At 35.6% G+C, this 24,141-nt stretch overlaps 2 protein-coding genes across 2 annotated transcripts; one reads left to right on the forward strand and one right to left on the reverse strand.

Annotated features, from left to right (window-relative positions):
• Nucleotides 1-461: 461 nt before the first annotated feature.
• On the forward strand, nucleotides 462-1,541 carry LOC111626179. Its single transcript, XM_023369490.1, has one exon. It carries the CDS (start codon nucleotides 462-464, stop codon nucleotides 1,539-1,541), a length of 1,080 nt encoding a protein of 359 aa, XP_023225258.1.
• Nucleotides 1,542-20,317: 18,776 nt separating this feature from the next.
• On the reverse strand, nucleotides 20,318-21,274 carry LOC111626153 (E3 ubiquitin-protein ligase Siah1-like; the record flags this gene model as incomplete). The annotated part of the gene is made up of 1 exon (XM_023369451.1): nucleotides 20,318-21,274. A coding segment is annotated over one exon (801 nt), but the record flags the coding sequence as incomplete, so codon positions are not given.
• Nucleotides 21,275-24,141: the final 2,867 nt, after the last annotated feature.

A 24,141-nucleotide genomic window follows, 5' to 3' on the forward strand; every position in this document is an offset into this window, starting at 1 on the left:
CAAACTCCCTTTGCTAGAGAGTGGAGGTTAAACAGGGTGGTGGTTGCCTCACTGGACACACCCCGGTTATTTGCGTTCGCTAAAACGCATAAAAAATCACTCTCCCTGAGACCTGTTCTTGATAAGGCCAGATCTCCAACTTGTTTGTTAGGTTCTGCGGTACACAAACGGATATATGACAGCTTGAGCAATTATCCGTGGATAATCAAAAACTCCACTGATTTAATAGATACCTTGCGACCTCTTACCATAACGGAGGATGCTTGCATCACTGTCCTTGACTTTGTATTCCTATATCCCTCAATCAAAATACATGCTTCTGTGCGATTAGGGATTTATTTCTTAGTGAGCTCGGTGCTACTGTTCATCGTAAACACGTTTTAGAGCTGGCGCACATTCTATGTTACACCTCCTTTTTCCGCTTTAACAATAATACTTACTTACAAAAGCGTGGTGTACCTATGGGCAGCCCGCTCTTAGGGGATTTATGCGAGTTGGTGATAAGGCAGCTTAAAGGAAAGATCATACTGCGATTCGTTTCCAACATTCTCATATACAAGAGGTATGTAGATGACATCTTTATTCTATGGAAAGCGGAACCGAACATAAACAATTTCTTAAGTGCAATGAATGACAATCCGTACAGACTCACCATCAAATTGGATCAGAAGAGCAATACGGCGGCGCATTTCCTCGATATCCACCTACAACTTGATGGCACTAGGGTGGTAACAAAAGTACATTATAAATCATACTATAGGCCATTGTTCATCCTGGCCAACTCGGCAGACCCATACTCATATAAGATCTCGGCATTCAGTGCCCTAACAAAGCGGGCTTTTACACACCACACTAGATCTGAGGACAAAGAGGCGGAGTTGAAACGCATTCAGAACATAGCAGTACAGCATGGATATAGAAAGAACCTGATATACGACCTTGCCCGTGCATACGTATCACGAATAGCCGCACGCGACACTTCTAACATACAAGCAGCGGCCCACGAAACACACAACGTAAATAGCACACAGTCTCGTGCAGTAGTTGAGTACAATCACCACCTCAACTCAGTTTACAGGGAGATTGCCGCCCATACTAATACTAAGATTGCATACAACAGGCCTTGCACTGTATATGGGCTACTCCGCAGTGGCAAAGACAAGATCAATAAAAAGCAAGCACCGGGTGTTTACATGGTCCCTCTATGGGACAACAGGTTTCAAAGGGAATTAGTTTATATTGGGTCCACAAAACGCTCTTTGAATAAAAGATTGCAGGAACACAAATATGACATCGTTAATAAACGGCACACCACCACCCTATCAACATATGCCACTGAACCCTGCATAAGAGCTCACCTACATGAGGCCAAACTGATCAAACTTTCTCACCAGGTGGAACACCTGCGAAATCTGGAGTCACTGGAGATTTACAAAGCCGGGTTACGCACCAATTGCATTAAGGCTAATGATGCGGTCAATGTGTCGCACGCTTGGAAGTACTGCTATGAGGTAACGGGCGACGTCCACTCCAGCAGTTAAAGACCACACCCTCATTTGGTGTATTTATTTATATATATTTATATAATTGTATGTATTACATATGCCATTCCGTCGCCATGTCAATGCAAATGCATAACTGTATTCTTTTAAAATCTGTTAGTGCTGTTCCATTTTTCAAATAATTTCATAATCATTGTTCTACGCTTGCACAGATTCGAATCTAACTGGTTTTTAAACCTGATGAAGACCGAAAGTACGGTCGGAAACGTTTGTTTATTATTAAATTGATAACTACTGCATGTTTAAAGGTTTTGGAGTGTTAATGTGTTCTATTTTTATATAGAAGGACAAATTAAAATGGTTAAACTATCGTTTTCTTCAATATTAGCGCAAGAACAGTGTGCCTATTTATCACAGCGACTACATTTATTATTATTTTCCGAATAAATAAATATAAACGAATTTAAAATGATTAAAACAAATTTAAAACTAAATTTAAAAAAAGTTTGAACTTACTGGTAAGTTTGCAGAAGAGTCACTACGCAAAATCTCGGTTTCGTTCTTTTGTAAATAGACAATATTTTTTCGTGGAAAAAAAATTTTATTTCGATTTTAATTTCACATTTTATTTCTTGCTAAAATAGTATTTAAATTAAAAAAATGTTTTCACAAATAAAATAAAACATTAAAACAAATAATAAAGTAATACAGTATATACTGTACTGTATAAATTTATTACAGTTAGATATGATTTAAAAGTGGAATGTTTCATTTTCTATAAAAAGATCATTTTTAAACTTATTATTTTATATATTCAAAAAATGATATAGAATTATCGATGACAACGAATTTAAAGCTAGTTTGCTGCACTATATTGCGGTGCCTCTAGCTAGCAGCAGAATTCGTGGCCAACATTGGGCAAGATGGAGTCTTGCCCCAATGTGTACTTTTCGTACTGACTGCAAACACAGGTCGACTTTATTTCAAAACTAAACAATTTCAGTCTGAAAGGTTATTTCGAACACCATAATATCTTCATCTAAAACGTGATTTAAAAGTTCGCAATCATGCTTACTTTGTAGAAACTTTGTAGCATGCGTATAATTAGACGGACTATTGCCGAAACATGGAAAACTGTCTTACTTCCAAACAAAGAGAACGATTCAGATGTTCTCTCGTCCGTGATTCCTTTTGAGGTTGACATTTAGTTTCCCAAATAACGGCTAGATGAAAGTGCGTTAAACAAGCCCATTATGCGTTCGGCCCGATAGTGAAGAACGGGGCACGCCACATCCAGACAGACTTCCCATCAAAAAATTCGTGAGATTTTTCCGACCCGTCCAGATTCGATCTCGGCCTCCTCAGATCGATAGAACCACTCGGCCATCACCCAAATTTATTTACTGAACGCGCCTATAATTACTATAATTTTGAACTCAAATTGCTAGAATAGTTTTTAATTATTTGGCAACATGTAGCGATTTCAAAATGGCCGCTTATTTTTAGTTTAAAATCCGTGTTGTCGGTTCATTTCGTTTGTATATTGTTTTGAAATCGAAAGCTTGGCAGTCGAGTAATGAAACTAACGAGATTATTGTTATGTGCATCTAAATTATTGAAAGACTATTCCAATTTTCCCGAGCGATACATAAAAAGATGCACGGAATGGACAGATTGGAAACCTCCTGGTCCTCAATACCGTCAGAAGATCATCAAGAGGGACGAAGACATATTGTATTACGATATGCACAGAGTATGGACCGATGAATTTAAAAAAGATAATCTTCCTAGTGATAAAAGGAAAGACTATTTAGTTGAACCTGTGATATGGACCATGTTTGGAGGTGATAAGGTAAACATGAAACTTTGGTTGTTGCACTTTTTATAGTAAATAAAGCTGGATTATTTAAATTACCTCGGAATCAGAAATACTATTGTAAATTTTTTGTATTGACTAACCAAATAACGATGGTGTTATGTAATAATAATTTTATAAAATGTGGTTGTTCTAACTGTAATTGTACTTTGTAACCATATTTATATATATATATATATATAAATAAAACTATCCTAATACTGAGTTTTTTTTATAGAATTCAAACACATTACACCACTGGAATGGGAGAAATTCTCGAGTTTACCGATGAACGAGAATAATATCAGACGTTTTAAAAACTATATTAAATGGGAGATTATAAGCCAAAAAACCGATTTAAGCCAAGACTTCATTTCCGAATTTGCGGATTATTTAAACTGGGAACTAATATGGAAAAATTATATATTTACTACTACATTTATCGAAAAACATATTAAACACGCGAAATGGAATATAATTTCAGAACACCAATTATTAAACGAAGAATTCATGGATAAGTTTTCGGACTATCTTAATTGGGATAAAATAGCAAAATTTCAACTTCTCTCTGATAATTTTATTAAGAAATATATTGATAAATTAAATATGAGAATAGTTTTAAAATATCAGCGATTAAAAACGGATACTCTGCGGGAATTACAAGATTTTCTCCACTGGGATTTGGTTTCTCGTTATCAAATACTGAACGAAGATTTTATTCACGATTTTAAATACTATTTTTTCTGGTGTTATATTATTAAATATCAGAAACTAGATCATAAATATATCTCTGAAAACTCTCACAGTTTGTTTGTCTACATACCTCAAGATATTAGTAACATTGTTGATGATATAATGGAAAAATTAAATAAATTCGATGAAGAAGAAAATTAAAATCTGTAACATCGATTTTAAAGAAATAAAAAATAGCTAGAAGAGTCCATTGTTTTTAAATCTAGTAATTAATTGTATTATCGCAATATTTCTAAATCGTTGATAAAGAAAAAAACTTACGTTCTGTGTGTGACGAGATGTCGGTACAAAAAGAAGTCTCTGAACAGAAATATTGAATGCAGCGGAGGTGCTTTCGGTAGATTAATTAAAGAATGCAGCCCAGAGCTTAACTTCAGGGGACTGTTTTGAGGTTGTAGTAGAGAAAGATTTTTTTATTATCTACAAATCAGAAATAAGTCTATGAACAGATGATGGAGTGCAGCGGAGGAGCTTTCGGTAGATTAATTAAAGAATGCAGTTCCACAGCTTAACTTCAGGGGACTGTTTCAGGGGTGTAGTAGAGAAAGATTTTTTTTATCATCTACAAATCAGAAATAAGTCTATGAACAAAAAATATTGAATAGATGATGGAATGCAGTTCACTTCAGGGCCGCTTTTGGGTAATTATTTAAAGAAAGCAGTCCCACAACTTACTTCAGGGGACTGTTTTAGGGTGAAAGATTTCTCCCAAAATAATTCCGTTAAGAAATATATTATCACAGTTTGTTTCTCTATACTCGCGATATTAGTAACCTCATTGATGATATAATGAAAAGAAAAAAGGTAATAGTTGATATTTACTGAATGGGCCCGTTTTTTATAATTTTGCTCTCTTTAGACACCTCTCTAATAGACGTGTCCTAAACAATTAGAATTATTTGGGGGAGACGCGTATATTAAGAGCTATAAGCGAAAACGCATCGGATTACTTACCGACTGTGCACGGTGGAGGCCGCCATTGCTTAACCTTGTTCACATCGCGGAGTAGCACGTTGGACGGCGGACGCTTACAATTCGTGTCACGTGACCTCGGTTAACGTCATCCAGTCACGTGAGCGGTGACGACGGAGCCAGGTGGTCACGTGACTACAGCTCTGACGTATTTCCGGACAACTATACCTTGAGTCACGTGATAGAGTACAGTGCGTTCGTTAATAGCGATCGTTCGTAGACATTGCGAACAACGGACAGAGAAAAAAAAGATGGCGACGTCCGTAATATCGACAGTAGCATGATGGGGGATCTAGCATTTTAAAATATGCGTTTTTAGAGACAAAATATTAAAAAAGCCGTCCAATAGCATTTTAGTAGTTACGAAAAAAACTCGAGATGACACTTACCAATTACACGGGTATATATATATAATATCCATATATTGACTTGCACTTTCACAACTTGTAATTTTTCATTTATAAAACCACATAATTGACACTAGAACGGAACTATCCGAGCCCACGTTCAAATAAGTCCTAAAAACAATTAACTATTAAAATTTATTTCAGCGGATATCGAAGCCTTAAAACTTTTGTGGAAAGTTACTGTAAAAAGAGAGCTAATTTCTAGGATAGCAAGTATTATTTCGGCAACCGCTTTTTGGGCCAAATCTCAGAACGGAAACCAAAGTAATAAACTAATACATAATTTAAACGTTTAATTGGGGCAGTAGCAGAAAAGAAATTTAGCAATTTTTGATATATCTTAGGGATCTTTCGAATATATAACCACAATTGTCATGTAAGCCTAATGTCTGGCCGAGACAAAGCAATTTTGTCTTTTGCTTGGACAGTTCGGTTTTTCCGGAGGGGGAGTTTCACACTGGGATCCAGGAAGTATTACACACCATTACACCAAATGCATTTTAGATCGGGATTCTTGCTGAGCCCTTTTAAGTCTATAAACAACAATAGCATACATGATAACATGATAACAATAATTTTGTTCTGCAACTATGCATTTGGTTAGAATTTTTAAGATAAAGAATGCTTTTCTAAAAAATATATAGGCTAATAAAACGTTTGTAGATCTGCAGCACAAAATTTTTACTAAGCCAACGTTTTTGTTAAATTTAAACATTAAGAATCTGAGTAGATGGGAAACTATTGGAGTGTGTTTTAATAAATATTAATAAAATTTAGTTAATAATTACGTTAAAAGTATACAAACACTATATTCAATTTGTAATATTTACTAAAACTGTTAATCAGGGTTAATAGCAATCAAATGTCATACTATTTCATATTAGTTTAACATAAAAAAGCAAATTTTTAGTAAAGGGTGGCGGAGGAAGATAACAATATTACGTTCAGAATAAATTCTAGAATTTTCGAAAATGGGAGAAGACTTAAATGTTAATATTCAAAATATTACAGCGTAGAATTTAAGAAGAAAATGAACAGCTACAAAATAAAAACGGTTTAAGTTTTATTTACGTTTTTCTGTATTATTTTTAAATTCTATTCTTCTAAGAGATTAAAATTCCGTAACCCCCTCTCCTCTTCGGACGTCCAACAAAACTCAACCTTCCTCAATACCTTTATCACTTTATGACTAATAAAATGCATAAACTGTATAAAATTTAATGAAATAAAACAGACGTCCATTGAAGTTCAACCCCTCCTCCCTCCCTCCCAGTGTGGACGTCATTTATGGATAGCTTCAAAGTTTTGTAACGATTCAAACCTGGCTAACACGTGAGTTTACTATATTTACATTCCTACAGCTATGACGAGAAACGTTTAAAATTTATACCTTGTCACGTCCTTTGAGATATACTAGTGATGCGACAAAAGAGACATTTTAGAATACACGCAGTTTTAGTTTTTATATTATTATTTTAAATTAGTTTTATCTGTATATATATTAAAAGCAAAATGTCCCGTCATCCCACACACAAATATATATTTAAAAATTAATTTTATTTATAATTTGAAAGTTTAAACGGTTTTTAAATCGTTTAAAAGCATGAGATTCGCTGAAACATTCCGGAAAGAAGCACACATGGTCGGATATTTGGCTGAATTTCTTTTTAAAACCAGATATCCGAAAACAACCCAGAGAATGTATCATTTTCTCCATGTTGTTTGCGAGTCTTTATTAACCCTCCCCACGATTACTAAGTAGTTTGTAGGCCGGTTTTGAAAGGAAGGCTTCTTGTGTAATTTTGAATTGTGTTGCGCGAATAATATTGCTCCCACTAAAATATAAATTTTCGTCTATAGTTTCGTATCTTCTATTATAAGGACTTATTATACTGGACTATTATAATAAGTCCTGATAATAAAAGATACGAAATTATAGACGAAAATTTATATTTTAGTAAGAAAAAGGACATTGAGGCATTTTAATTAAACAATATTGCTCCCAGTTTGCTCAAGTTTCCGTAACCTAAAATGTATAAACTGTATAAAATTTAATGAAATAAAACGGATGTCCACTAATGCTCAATCCCCCCCCCTTTGTCCGACTTGTCATAACGCTCTCCTTCCTTTCCAATGTGGACGTCATGTATGGAAAGCCCTAAGGGAATGGTTGATCTTTTAGGTCCGAATTATCTGAAACTCTGTGATTGGTAGATGTTTAGCACGGAAATTTCTCACTTCGTGAATGGCTGGTAAGCGCGAGCGTGTCTATAAAAGGCATCACACGTAAAATTTCGTTTACAGTATTGCTGTACTGAAACTTTAATTTGACTGAAACTTTAATTTGACGAGAATGTCAACAGTGCGCTGCTCGGGATGCCAGTACAATTATTTCGAGGCAACGGCATTCTCGGAAGAGAGAGTAAAAGAGGAATTGCTACACCACGGCATTTGGCGAAACTAAACGAACTGCGGACGGCGTGGCAACCTACTAAGAGCAGAAGGAGGACGAGAATTATTCCGTTGCGGAAAAGTAAACCGGAAGGGTAAGAAACGTGCGGCACCTTGCGGGTGGAGCAAGTCCATTTGGGCGGGTACTTTTTTCAGCCATTCGCANTTGTATTATCGCAATATTTCTAAATCGTTGATAAAGAAAAAAACTTACGTTCTGTGTGTGACGAGATGTCGGTACAAAAAGAAGTCTCTGAACAGAAATATTGAATGCAGCGGAGGTGCTTTCGGTAGATTAATTAAAGAATGCAGCCCAGAGCTTAACTTCAGGGGACTGTTTTGAGGTTGTAGTAGAGAAAGATTTTTTTATTATCTACAAATCAGAAATAAGTCTATGAACAGATGATGGAGTGCAGCGGAGGAGCTTTCGGTAGATTAATTAAAGAATGCAGTTCCACAGCTTAACTTCAGGGGACTGTTTCAGGGGTGTAGTAGAGAAAGATTTTTTTTATCATCTACAAATCAGAAATAAGTCTATGAACAAAAAATATTGAATAGATGATGGAATGCAGTTCACTTCAGGGCCGCTTTTGGGTAATTATTTAAAGAAAGCAGTCCCACAACTTACTTCAGGGGACTGTTTTAGGGTGAAAGATTTCTCCCCAATAATTCTGTTAAGAAATATATTATAAAAACCAATCATATTTTCTTTAAAAACTACCAACCAGTCATATATTATCTACGGAGATCAGTAAAATTAACGAAATTAATTAAAAAACGCGGTCCGATATTTTTTAAAAATATATTACCTATATCAATCGCATCTTCGTTAAACACTAACACCAAATCATATTTTTCTTTAAGAACAAATCGTTTTTAAAAACTTAAATCGTATATTATCTTCAGATAAAAAAAATACACTTCCATGTTCTGTGTTAGAACTGAGAATGGCGGGAATTTCAAAACAAAGAAAGTAGCGCGGGGTTCACAGGAGTTATTTCAAAGTACGAATTTGTATTACAAGATGCAAGTTTTTCGAATTTTTTTTAAAAAAAAACGTTGTATTATCGTTTTGTATTATTAAATTCTTATACAAATTAAATATAATCTACACTGTATCGTCTTTATTTTGATATAATTCGAAAAAAAAGTTGTAATACAAGGGGGTGCTCGAGTTTCGAATTTTTTTTTTTAAAACTTGTGTTATCGTTTTGTTTATTAAATTCTTATACAAATTAAATATAATCTATACTGTATCGGTCTTTATTTCAATATAATTCAAAAAAAATTTTTTAATGTTAAATTTATATACTAAAAAAGTTTTTAATATTAAATTTATATACTAATTAATACTAATTAATTTTTATACCCCAGAATGCATCATTCCTATACTACTACTACTTTATAGAAAGAAAAGTTGAAAAATAATTTATTTTTGACAATTTACAAGAACTGATTTTTGGATATAATCCTCGAATATAAATGAAGGTTTGTATTCTATACTTACTTATTTATTTGTGCATATAATTATCTATTCCTAATTACGAAACATTTATGTTTTTTAGTGTTTATAAGCGTGTTATTTATACATGTCTACCGATTTAGTGCTATTTTACGTAAAACAAAGTGAAAGAAGAATTCAAAGTTCAATTATCAAGTAGTCCCTTTATTAGCAAATTAATTTGTTGGATTTTTTTTATATTTTAGGTGTAATTAGATGAAAGTATGATAAGAGCGAATTGACAGTTGTATAATGAACTGAATTTAAGTAAATTAGTTGACTGTGTTTGTTTCGATCTAGTTATTTTGTAATATTACGATATACAAACTTTAAATTTTGTAAATTGTATTATAGTAAAAAAATAAAGTTTTGTGTTATTCTCCTACTTGATGATGTATTTTTAATGTTTCTGAACTAAATAATACTTTGTAAAGTTCGAATTTCAATTTAATAACTACTATGAATATTAGAGAAGACCCGTTTTACTATAAATTACTACGTTTTACTCTAATGTTAATTTTCAGAAAAAGTAGATCAGACAAGGACTGTTAGACTGATGAGGAGACTGTCGGCTTTTCCGGGCTAAAATGTCATATTTATTTTAATTTTCTCTCTTTTATTGTAATTTATCGAGAAATAAAGGATATATAAAGTAATTTGTTAAAAGATGTTATCCACATTGTGTTCTACTTAACTTCATTGGACATTGTTGTTGACCACACCCTGCATAAAGCGTATTGGTCGTGAATCGTTACCAAACTATATCAAAATAGTGAATCAAAAAAAATCAAATACAGTATAAGCGACTGATCTGCCAGCAGTGGAGTTAAATCTAAAATAAAACTTATAATAACTGTTATAACGTTTAATTGTTTTATGACTCTATTAACAAATGGTTAAAGAAAAGAGTTTTTGTTTATAGAGTAATAAGAGACTTAGCACGTTGTTGTCAATTTCGGTGGAAGTAGGTGGCAGCTCACAGGATCTATCTAAGACTTGTCTGGATAAGCTCTGTGGTATTGTGCTCCTTTTTCGAATTGAAATGTTTGGATATACAGTATATAGGAATCAGAGACACCGTTGTATAGAACTTTTTAAGGGGTTCGTATGACACTTAAAATTTTTGGCTAGGTTGGTTAGGAGGGAAGTTAGGGGGCTTTAAATTCAAAATTTTAAATGGGTTTAGTGAGTGGGGGTTTAATTTGAAGGGGCAGATTTGGGGGTATAGTTAAGGGTAACATATTCTGCTTTTTTGTAATTTTGGCAAAGTTTGGTTCATAATTTAAGGAGTTATTACAATGGGTAATTTTAAACTTAACGTTTTATAACGGTTCTTTAACGACTTTTTCTTAACGGTTTTTTAACGGTCCTTTCTTTCAACGTATTTGTAACGGCCGGTCGTTTCTTAACGGTCCTTGGTTAGTTTTAGTTTAGTTCAGGGGTGGCCAACATACGGCCCGCGGGCTGGATCCTGCCCGTCTGATAAATTTATGCGGCCCGCGATTAATTTTTCAATATTAGCTACCCTAGACCGAATATCTCGATGAAAAATTCTGACACCTAAAGAAAAAGGTCACCAATTCACTGTGCGTTTAGATTTAATGCTTCATTATAAATGTCTTAAGCACAGCGTAGAATGTTGATGATGCATGATAATGTGAAAAATGTATCTGTAATCTCTATATACAAATTAGTTTCTACGGGGTGACACTAAATTGAGATCTCGCACCACCTCAAAATCTTTTTAGAGCAGTATCTGGTTCGGCCCGTGAAAAAAGTTTTTTTCCAATTCGGCCCTAGGGCAAAAATTGTTGGCCACCTCTGGTTTAGCTGCTTATTTAATTTTGAATAGAGGGGTGGGGTAGCTTAAGGGTGGGGCTTATTTTTGACACTCATTAAATTGATTATTTTGGGGATCACTCAAACGTTTCAATGGTTTTTGTGTGCAATTTGCCACTAGAATGAATTTATATTTAATTAGTATTAATTAATTATTTTTAATTATTTAATATAAGTTAATTTCCTACATAAGTTAAGTAGTTTTGGTACATCATTGCTAAGGTTTTGTGCTACTTTCCATTTAAATCACAATATTCTTAGTGGGAATAAGGACACAAATTATAGTTTTTTAAGAAAGTTAAGTTATCAGTTATAGTGATCGGNTTTAATATAAGTTAATTTCCTACATAAGTTAAGTAGTTTTGGTACATCATTGCTAAGGTTTTGTGCTACTTTCCATTTAAATCACAATATTCTTAGTGGGAATAAGGACACAAATTATAGTTTTTTAAGAAAGTTAAGTTATCAGTTATAGTGATCGGATATTAGTAAAGTTTATAAAGGCAATGGAGATGGATATGTCAAGCTTAGAACCGATAGTTACTCTAACACCTTTAGAGGAGGACATTGAGGTACAACAACAAGACTCCGGGCAAAATAGATGTGAGATCTGACCCGTGTGCAACCCAATTTTTTCCTTTCTTCTATATTTTAAACAACTTTAACATATTTTAAATAAATTTATCACCTTACTGTGAAAAACCCCCTCGTCAGAAAAATGAAATCAACTATCTCACTTATATAAAAATATCAAGTATCAACTTACAATTCTCCCCTTTAATGTAAACATTCGACCGTCTAACAATAGCATTCGTCTGCTACAAGACTTAATGTTTACGGTTAAAGTCCAACTTCGATGATTTATTGCAGCATGGGACCACCTTTAACCCCGCACCTGCTATAACAATCGGTCACCTGACTAATTTTCCCATCACAAAAAAGTATAAAAGGCGTCCTTCTTCCACTCTCGGGGGAGTCGCCAATCAAACAAACAACGACGAAGTCGGACATCGAAGTCTTCCCCATCGCAGACCTCCTCCACCTTGTGCCACACCTCGCACCGCCTTTCAGAATTTTAAGTCCGAAGTATCCATCCGATATTATCTCAGAGGTATGAAATATTATTGTGAACTCTCTCTCTCTCTCTCATCCGTGAAGTTGAAAGATTTTTGTGTAAATTTTATTTTGTTAGTCAGTAAAATAAACTCTTGTTTTGTTTAGAATGGGGTTTTTTACTCGACTGTACATCGTCTTATCGTCGACCCCTCTGACTCTCCTCCACTCGCATAAAGCGTAACAGAACGTAAAAGCCATCATTGACAAGAAAGTAGGTCACTGACCTGTGGCCATATCGGAGAGGTTTTTCCAACCTCCCCGGCGGCTCACATAGAGAACAAGAAAATACAGAAAATAAATTAATAAGAGAAGCGATTACTTTACTTGAAACAGTTTTGGAATTATACTCCGTACATACAAATATCAATATAAAACAAAATCACCGAATAAAAATCAGAGAACATGTGACAAGAATGTATGGTTACTTACATGAGATGCATGCAATTGTTAAAGAAATGAGAAGTAAAGGAACAAAACAAGAAGGAGTAATTAATTAAACCAACATACAGCGAAATTGCACAAAGAAATGTTAAACCTAGTACAACCACAAAAAATATACAATGGTCCCTGGACCAAAAGATCAACAAAGAAGGCACAGGAGGATCCCACACTGTTATATTATATCCAATATAACAAGAAGACGAAACAGAAATGAACAGGACAAAAATTATTGAAGAAATAATAAAACATATCGAACCACACAAATAAAAAAATAAAAATTAAAACAATGAGAGAAATAAAAAACAACGGAGTTTGCATAAGAGTGGGGAACCGTGGAGAAACTGAAAAACTAGAAAAAGCAATCAAAGAAATTCCAAGCCTACAACATAAGATAAAATGCAAAAGATCAGAAGGGCGAAGACCGAGGATAATTCTTCTCAATGTGCCGCAATCACTATCAGACAAAAAACATTACTTCGTGCATATACTGTACAACCAAAATGAAATATGGGACATGGATAGACAGTTTCAAAGAAGAGTGTAGAGTCAGTATAGTAATCACAAGAGGGAAACTAACCGAGAACTGTAGCCACGTAGTGCTGACAGTACCACACAAGATAAATATATTTATACGGGAAAAACACATATCAATTAATTGGACGACAATAAAAGTTGATGACTTTATTCCTATACTGAGGTGTTACCAATGTTGTGTACAGACCACATGGCAAAAAATTGTACAGGTAACCCTGTACAACACGGTAGTTACGTTCCAAAAAATTGCCATGTTATGCGAAACAAAGAACTAGTACAAAAAGGAGGGTTAGGTTCCAAAAATTAAAAAACATGCTATTATATTTTCATAATTAAAATAAATATCTTTATTAAAATTTTCTTAAGTGATACATATTAATATAAATTAAACAATGTTTCCTTTGTCATCACTAAGCACTATTAACTGAGGGCGTTTTCTTTTTGGCAAGATATCCTTATCCTCTGAGCATTTTTCTGCATTATCTTCAGATCCATGCTCTACCTTTTGAAAAAATATGCTATTTTAGATTTCTTGCCTTTAGTTAAAAGATCTTTATAAATTTCTTTGTATGGTGCTAAGCACTTGTGAAGAATAAAGAAAGTATGGAATAAGGGAAAACCTCTGGTAACACAAAATCAGAATTGTCAATCTGGCAACACTGAAACAAGTTTCGAGAAGGATTACATATATCGACAGAAGGCAGAAAAGAAAATTTACATACTTAAGTATTAATAGTTCACAAAAATAATAATTTTCGTGAACTATTAGTACTTAAGTATGTGAAAAGTTATTACATTTTATGTTGTATGGGGTTTTATCCAATTCTTGAACCATGTTAGAGTGAATCCATGCTATAAAAGCACCATGTTATACAGGGATGTTCCCAATTCTTGAACCGTGTTAGAGTGAATCCATGCTATAGAAGTACTGTGTTTTATGGGGGTTACCTGTACTTCAATTTAATCAGAAATTTAAATTTTACTCTTAACATGTTTTTGCATTTATAACAATCTATATAACATTTCACTACTAAAGTTTAATATGTTTAAGAAATATTAAATTAGTTCTCAATCTTTAATACCATTCTTTATAGTAGCAAAACACACACACACACACACACACACACACACACACACATTATTACAATGTTTTGTTTTTATCAATAATTTTGTTTGTTTAAATTAATTATTCATAGGCTAATGAACATCTGTAAAATCAATTTCATTTTACTGCTTGGAATAAGAATTTTCAGAAACCTTGAGTATATTCGGTTCATCAGAATAAAGAAATATAGTATAATCTCTGAACAGCAGACACCATCAGGACTGAGAAGTTAGTCTGCTATTTAAAGATGTCCACTATTAGGAGGCTATATACAGTATATGCCTATACTGTATATAGCCTCCTAATGATGCCTATACTGTATTTTAATGTGGCCATCATATAGTGAAGAATAAGATGAATTATGGATTCATCACGTTTGTGTTAGGAATTTGAATATACCAAAAAGTATAAGTAGGATATATGATTAAAATGATCTTTTCAGCTGTAAAAACCTCATTTTAATTGAATTCTAAATAGCAAATAGATTAGACATGATACTATAAATGGAACAAAAATTACAACAAAATGTAAATGATGATTAATTATTGATTCATCAAAAATGATGCGGGTGGAAGTAACAAAAAACAGGGGTGCACAACCTGTGGACCGCGGGCCACATACGGCCCCTTATCAATGTTTATGCGGCCCGTGGACAGTACAGGCCAAATCCCTTCTTTCGAAGTTTCTAAGTGTAGAACTTTTTCCCTTTCACAAAGTCATTAGCACCCAACTGTTTTATGACTTTCCCTGAGGNATTAAAAAACATGCTATTATATTTTCATAATTAAAATAAATATCTTTATTAAAATTCTCTTAAGTGATACATATTAATATAAATTAAATAATGTTTTCTTCATTATCACTAAAAGCACTATTAACCAAGGATAACTTGCCAAAAAGAAAACGGAAAGTTATCCTTATTCTCTGAGCATTTTTCTGCATTATCTTCAGATCCATGCTTTATCTTTTGCAAAATGAATCTAATTTTAGATTGCTTGCTTCTAGTTAAAATATCTTTATAAGCTTCCTCATATGGTGCTAAGCACTTATGAAGAATAAAGCAAGTATGGAATAAGGGAAAATCATCTGGCAACATCAGAAGCAGAAGCATCGAGATCAAGCAATATTGAAACAAGTTTCGAGAAGGACCATGTGTATGGACAGAAGGCAAGAAAAGAAAATTTACACACTTAAGTACTAATAGTTCACGAAAATTATTATTTTCGTGAATTATTAGTACTTAAGTATGTAAAAATTTATTACATTTCATGTTGTACGAGGGTTTTACCCAATTCTAGAACTGTGTCAGAGTGAATCCGTGCTATAACAGTACCGTGTTATAAGGGGGTGGTACCAATTCTCGAACCGTGTTAGAGTGAATCCGTGCTATAGAAGTGCCATGTTATACGGGGGTTGCCTGTATTAAAAATCAACACTGTAGCCATTGTGGCAAAGAACACAAATTCTCAGAATGCAACAGACTACATGAACCACCGTGTTGTATAAATTGCCACTACAATAACAAAGAATTACTGAATAGTAAAAAAACAACCAACCAACCACGGAGCGTTTCACCCGACTGTCCGATCCCCAAGAAAATAAAAGAAGCAACAATAAGAAGAACTGATTATGGCCTATAATGATACAATAGATAACACCCAATCAACATCAACAACACAGCATATGCAAAATGAAAGAAACAACATAAGGATATTGCAAATTAACATTTAGCGTAGCAAAGCGGCTGGCTCATTACTGATTAAAACTGCAGACGAACTAGATATTGATATTATAACTATACAATGACCACATACCATAAATAACAAAATAGTACGCTACAATAACTGGAGAATAATAACAAATAATGGAAATGAAAAACCAAAGAGTGGCATTATTGTATGAAAAGAAGATATTGACATAGTATTAAGATAATAAATATATATGCACCGACTCAAGCGTCACAAAGAAGAGAAATGTTTAATAAAATGCCCAATTATCTCTGCGGAGGGCGTGATTTAATGTTAGCAGAGACTTCAATTGTGTTTTAAATACAATAGATAAAAACAAACCCTTGCATCCAGACGGCTCATGCCAAATACTACAAAATCTCCTGGAAGATTATAACTTAATAGACATCTACAGAAAAGCATATCCAAATGGTCCAGGATACACTTGGGAGGGATAAGGTGTTTGTGAAACGCTAGATCGATTCTATATCAACGAAATAATAGGTAATATTAAAAATCAAGTAAAATACGAATTAACAGTGGACAAAAGAAAACATTCTGATCATGAGATGATTGAACTAGAGATTTGCATAGGATCTAATAGAAAAAGAAGAGATAAAGTCAAACTAACAAAAGAAATATTAGATAACTCTGAATTCCAAAATAAAATCATTAATAAGCTAGAGGCTTTCAAGAACGATATCACATAGGACAAATGGACTGTACTAAAACAAGAATGCCAAAATATTATTAATGAAACATGGAAGAAAATCAAAAAAACAAGACTTAATAAAATCAAAAGACTACAGAGGGACTTAACAAACAAAATAATCGACAATAAACAACAGGAGATAAAAATGATAGAAAAACAGATTACTGAGGAACTTGACAAGAAATGCAAAGAAAATTACATACGATATATAGTGAATAAATACAAGATTAAACGAGAAGCAGAGAGAGTAGTTTTTGAGAAGAAAAACAAATCAAAGGAGAGTATTGAGATCGACAAAATTATACGTAATGGAATTGAATTTACGGACTCAGAAGAAATAATAAAAAGATTTCACAATTTCTATTCAGATCTATTTAGTAATCCAATTTCTAATAATTCAGCAAAGGATGACATCCTTCAATGGATTACTCCTATAAAAAAAAGAAGCCGATATAATTAACAAAAAAATTACTAAAGAAATTAAGAACGCTATCCACGATTTAAATATATGTAAGTCTCCAGGCAGAGATTTTCTACCAGCGGAATTTTATAAATTCTTTGAGGAAAGTTTAAGTGATAAGCTACAGGTAATATTTAACTTGAATGACTTCATTAATCTATTTAGCCAGGGTAAAATGATACTTATACACAAGAAAAATAGCTTAGGGAAAGAGTTAACTGATTTTAGACCTATAACCATTCTAAACACTGACTACAAAATTTATAGCGTAATAATTGCAAAAAGAATCGAAGCACTCTTTAAAGATATTATAACGAATACACAGACTGCAGGCATAAAAAGAAAAACCATTCAAAATAATACTACTTTCATTCAAATATTAGAAGATATGTGAGGCTCCGGAAGTGGGTTGAAATCCAAGCACAGAAAATATTTTAATTTCGTATGAAATAAAAAGAATTTTATAATAATAACTATTATTTTATATTATAAAAAGAAACCATCAAACACAAAGTGAATATATTATGCCTATATAACGTCATATCTGTATAAATTTCTGAGAAAAAACGAATTTCTCAGAAAGAAACAATAGATCAATTTGAGTACTTAGATCGAACATCTTCGATAGGAATCAAATTGTCAGTCGGGGGTGACTCACCCCGCAATCTGGGCTCCGATCCCGTTACAATCCGTAATGAGGAGGGGAGACCAATTAGAGAACGGGGGCAGTAGGACATCGACCTATAGGAATGTTCGATCTGGGATCCAGAAAAAACATAAAAACTGTGCGAAAAAAGGATGTGACGTTCTTGATCCTTGGTGCTTGGATGTCTAGTTAGTGACTCCCCCCTTTGGTCGTGTGTGCAGCACTAGGAAGTTAAGAAAGGATTTACGTGCCTCAGATAGCAACCACCATATGAGGGCGACAGCCGGCGAAGGAAATCCAGAAACGCTTACCAGGGTCGACAAGTGACCATCAACCCATATGAGGACGCCCAAGATCGGAAGCCTGAGATCAAAGGACATTACCTTGTTGGACTATTATATAATCGCTGCAACCGGGATCCTGACGTTTCAAAGTTTTCGTAAGAAACTATTTTTGATGTTATTAAATGGGAAAACCTGTCTCTGTGAGTTCCTCCGCGCCCACGTGACGGTGTTGACCGCTCGACTGTCGCGACACTTTCTCCCCAATCGGCAAACCTCGCAGATATCTATAAAGAAAAAAGAAACCCTCTCTCCATATTATCAGTTGATGTTAAAAAGGCTTTTGACACAGTTAATAGGGAAAAACTTTGGCAAATCCTAGACAAATTTGGTTTCAACAAGAAAGAATTATGGTTTATCCAAAGATTATATCATATGCTGAAAACATGCGTCACCATTAACAATAAGAAATCTCAAGACATAATTTGCTACGCAGGAGTGAGACAGGGTTGTCCCAGTTCGATGGTCTTGTTTGTGTTTTATATAGAAGCTTTACTAAAAAGCATAATTTACAATGATATGATTGAACCCATTCATATCTCTGGTATGAACGATAAAATCAAATTATTGGCACATGCAGATGACATAAATTTTCTTATAGGCTACAGATTCAGCCTTGAAAAAGTCTTGTTAAAACTAAAGAACTTTAGCCGGTTTACTGGAATGTCAATAAATGAAAATAAATGTAAACTCTTAAACATTATCGGAAACATTTCAAATGACCAAGTGGCAATTGAAACAGTACACACAACCAAAATGTTCGGTATATGGTATCGAAGAGATGCCAGAGAAATAAATATGTTTGAAATGGAATCAAAAATAAACAATTCTATCGAACAATGGACAGAAAACTGGCTCTATCTACCTAAAAGAACTAAAATTATGAACAAGGCGATCATAGCTAGAATAATTTACACTGTTTATACAGTAGAGCCTCGAAAACTCGGCCTAATGTGGACCGAAGGGTGGCCGAGTTTGTGAAAATGCCGGGTTATCGGGAATGGGATTAAAAAAGGATAAGTATGCGTGTTTCCTCANGTCTTTACAGAAGTGACATAATATCAACAATGATTTACAATTTTGTTATTCTTTCACGTGTGTTTGATCTCGCGTTACATCGAAATGTTTTCTTTTTCAACAGATCATTTGATCGAAGAAAACTTCAATTGTTTTTTTTTTTTTTGCTACAATTTAATTTTTATGACCATTCGAAAATGTTCTTTTTTTTTCGCACGTTTTCTAAGCCTTTCCTTCCCGTCGATTAAGTATACGAATTGGTTGTCAAATAAAACAAATTTGTATAAGTCAAAAAAATTTAATAGCAGATATAACATAAGAAAAAAAATAAAATGAAAAATGGATTACAAAATTGAATTTAAGGTATAAAACATATAGGCTATAATAATATTTTGTCCCAGTTTAACGCATTTTTCTCAATCTCTTTTTTTTTTTTTTTTTGTTTTTTTGGAGTGTCCTCCTGACAAACGGGTTCCCTGTTTTGTCTAATGGCGTGGCGGGTGTCGGCTTCTCGCTCTTCCCGCCGCACGATACCGTTGTTCCTGTTCCTGCGAAATCCTTTGTGATCTTTCCCATAATTCTCGACCTCGCCCTCTTCCTTGGCGGACTTGAGGTGAAAAAGCTCTATCTGTTACGGAACTCGAAGATCTAAATCCTTCACGGTCCCTAATATCTGGTCCGGGTAGAGACGAGGGTGTCGTTTCCTGCAGGCTCTGAGCTCTCTCAGCTGCGAAGGTCACCGCCTCCTCGACCTCTCGCTGCAGGTCCGACGGAACGTCCATTTCCTGGGGCAGGATGAGCAGTTCTGGATACCTTGCGTCAGGAGAATTTAAAATTCGCTGAACGGCGTGTCGAACAGGTGTAGGGCTCACCATTCGTCTTTCCTCCCCTGACCGTTGGAAGAGAGAGAGAGCGCAGTCAAAATCTGTTTCCTCAGAGTCCCACCATCCCGATGACTCTGCCATGGCCTTTTCTGTTAACACAAAAGGAAACAGGTTTAGTGTCCAGCAGTGCGTCCTAGTTCCTTAAAACATTTGCGTTTTATTTATTTTTTTTCCAAAAAGATACATTCTCGTCTCGCGCTGCCTTTAGGTTTACTGAGAAATTTCCGCGAGTGGATTCTCCTCTCTTTCTTCTTCGAGCTGTGTTCTCCCTTCTGTGTCTGGTTCAGACGTCTCGACTATTTGTCGAGTGCACGAGGGCAAGATCGTCACGATGACGGTCAGAACTTTGTCCTCGAGCATTCGCTCTAACATTTGTATGCTCAGTGTCATACAGTCTCTCATTCGGATTAAAAATTTCAGGTCTCCAGTTACACTCCGGGTTATAGATTCCCATAGCATAAGTTTCCCTCGCCCTCGGACTTCGATTTTTCCTCTAAATAGTCCTGATTCCCGGCGACTTCCTACATTTCGAACTATAATATGGAGAGGAGAGTTTTCGTCTTCTTTTTCCGTTTTAATAACTTGAATCAGAAAATCTCGTTGGAAACAATGAAGGCGGGCCACCCAAGTGAGAGGTTGGGTTTCTTCCAACCCTACGAGGGCCATCTTAACAGCGTTGTGGTTTAAATGTTTTATTCCTGGGTGTTTTTCTGTCAGATGAGGGACCATCTGTTGATAGACGCCTTCCCATTTGCAGGTGTCGTCCAGAGAGGGACAAGAACACGTTCTGAAGGGGCAAAACTGTTCATGGGTTTTTCTATCCTTAGAGAGACGAATTTCCGGACATCCATTATCTTTGTAGGCGCAGGGCAGGGCTATAATTTCCAAAAGTTTTTCTAATGTTAAATTGCGGTAGTTTCTTAACTCTCCACGACAGACAGGGCATTGTCTTACTCGCGCCTTACAGCGAGAGCATACCGTGTGCCCGGCTGGACATTGAAAGGTAGGTGGTTACATATAATCGTAACAAACTGGACATTCCAGTAAGGCTAATAGAGCTGGATCTGGATCTGGAAGTGGATTTCTAGTCGAGCCTTGCTCTTGACGAAGGGTCCTTGTTGGTGTTGTCGTAACTTGGTGTTCTTCCATTGTTTTCAAGTCTATATAAAAGGAAAAAGTCTTGGTTGAGTCTCGATTCTCTAACCAAAATATTACAAGATGCTACCGTTTTAGGAGGTACGACTTCTCCTCGCGGTTTTATAACCGTCTCAATTGAGTGGGAATCGTTTCGAATCCGATAGGAAATGTCATAGGTTCTACCCGTTCTGTTACGGTTAATCCTTCTCGTTCGGACTCTATTGCATCGGGAGTGTTTAAAGATGATCCGGCTTTCATAGCTATCGGTATCAATTCAATCATTTCCGCGGGTTTTAAGTTCACTTGCTCTTCTCTTGGAAGAGGTGGATACGTGATCGTCGGTCTTTGATTTCTCCGACAACCCGACCGTTTGCGACATTTCCATACAATTAAAATTACCGTTAATAAAACAACGATGGGGATTACGAGGATCAGATTCCACGTTGAAAATGAAAAGTTTGGCACATCTGGAGTTGGTGAAAGGATTTCTGTTTTAACGGAGTTTATTTCTTGGCTTATATCTCGTAATATCCGTCCTGAAAACTCCAATGACCAATCGTGTTCATTGGTTCGGAGGATGCTCGAGGTAGCGTTCTCTTGGATGTAATCTCGCAAAATCTTCGTTTCCGTAAGATTGAGAACATCCGTTATTGCTGGAATTACGTAATGGTTTCTAAGTGCAATTTTAAAAGAAGTCCGTGACTGGAAATGTGACGTCAGACGCACGCCTGGTACGTGACCGACGCAAGTCATAGGCAATTTAAAGATTCCTGTGTTGTTCAGCTTAATCATCTTGACTGGTGGTTGCTGGATGTTGCCCATTTGACTGCATTCGATAACCAAATTTAAAGGTGAGGGGGTAGAATATATCCAAGTTCCCTCTTCGTCGATGCGACGGAACATCGGTTTAGGATAAACTGAAACTCTTCTCTTACAGAGTTTGTTTACCGTTGGCTCGTCAGCCATGAACAATGCGTATTCACAAGCTTGATATGGGAGTTTCCAAACTGCGACTTCCGGAGCGCAGATGGGTGTTAGTCGGTCTTGCATTTTTGTAGGTCGTGAGCTTCTAACAGCATATAGAGTTGTCGATCTCTTGACAAGGCGATGTAAGGGTAATCAACTTGATAGTGGGCAAACGCTCTTGAAACGGGGAAATATGCGGGAAACTTTACGACTTCATACAGATCAAAATATCCTTCGGGAGTGATTAACGGAAATTTTGCAAAAATCCTCAGCGTTGATGGGAGTGCTACCGCTGTGGTAGTGATCCACTGGTAATATTTGAAGACGTTATCCTCGTTTAACGTCTCGATTAGCGAAATCCCTGCGGGTAAGTGTTTGTTTACTTCCTCTAGTATTGTTAGTAACTGTGACCTTGGCAGGAAATAAGAGCTGAGTCGGTCGTTCTCCAGCATCTCAACTGCTTGCCTTAAATTGGTGATGCCAATTCGAAATTCCATTACCGCATTTTCTGCATAACGAAGGGCCGTACTAACGATGAATGTGTAACTGAAAATTTTGAGTTCTTTATCTAAATAATTCTGTCGACGAATCATCATGTCAATGTACTTCCGGTTGTCCTTGACAGCTTGAAGGGTTTGGTTTATGACTGTTGTCTGTGCTTCTAACACGTGCACTATTTTTTGTTGGTTTCGAGATATTTTGTCTATCCGACTATTCATTGCTTCAACTTCTTGTGAAGTAGCAGTTCCAAAGAGAAATTTTAAAATTTTTCCTCCGACGTCAATTAATCCTCGTTTCTTTCGGCTAGGATTACTTATAGTAACCGTAGATTTTAGTTCTTTATACTCCATCTTGAAATCGGCGAGAGATTGTCGTAAGTTTGTCAGTTCGGTGTCGGCCAAAGACCACAGGGGTTGCATGGGATCATCCTGCCTCTGTTTTCCCTTTCTAACAACAGGAGTTAAGGAGGTCAGGTGACGGTGTAAATCGTGGAGATAATTGTCGTATTCTTCAAAAGATATCTCTACAACCATAGTCCATTGACTCGTGGTCATGAGAAAATTTCCCTGAGGTAGAAATATAATTCCTTTCGTCAATGCGGGTACAATCGTCGAAACCTTGCATACGACGTATGTTATCAACAAGTACGAGTAAAAATTTACAGGATTCACCTTCATTATCTATCAAAAAGAGTTCACATTACTAAAGTTCCGGTTTCGCGACAATTTGTTTAAATGCGCACGCGTATTTACAACGGACCTCTCTCCATTTGGAAGATGATATCCTCTCTTTGCAAGAAAGAGAAGCTACCATTTACAATTGGTGAATAATCCGATTGGAGTGTTAGGTGGCAAGCGCGGGAGACTTTCATCCTGTTGAGTTACGGAAACGTCCGCGTCTCGCACCATCGTCACTTTCGGCGGAATTATTCCCGATGATTTAGGAAGGACCCAGGGATAATCACTCACTGGTCCTTGACTTCGGAGTGCATAGTGATGCGCAGGTTGCGCCGAGGTCTGAGGTTGACCAGCCTCCGCATCTCTGGTAGTGTTTGTAGTGTTTGTCTGTCTCTGCTGCAATGCTTCGAAGATGATCTCATCCCAGGGGTCGACTGGTTCTGTCTGCGGTTGCGCTACAGTTTGGGGTGACAAATTTGCGTTTTGTACATCTATTCTATCTTCTCCTGCCTCCGGTGGCTCAAATTCCAGCCTAGCGATTGCAGGTTTCATTCTGTTAGCATGCGTGTGCAATTTCTTCCCGGATTGGATGTGTTG

Source organism: Centruroides sculpturatus, unplaced genomic scaffold (genome assembly GCF_000671375.1).
Source record: "Centruroides sculpturatus isolate CEXI.00-Female unplaced genomic scaffold, Cexi_2.0 scaffold472, whole genome shotgun sequence".
Taxonomy (NCBI): domain Eukaryota; kingdom Metazoa; phylum Arthropoda; class Arachnida; order Scorpiones; family Buthidae; genus Centruroides; species Centruroides sculpturatus.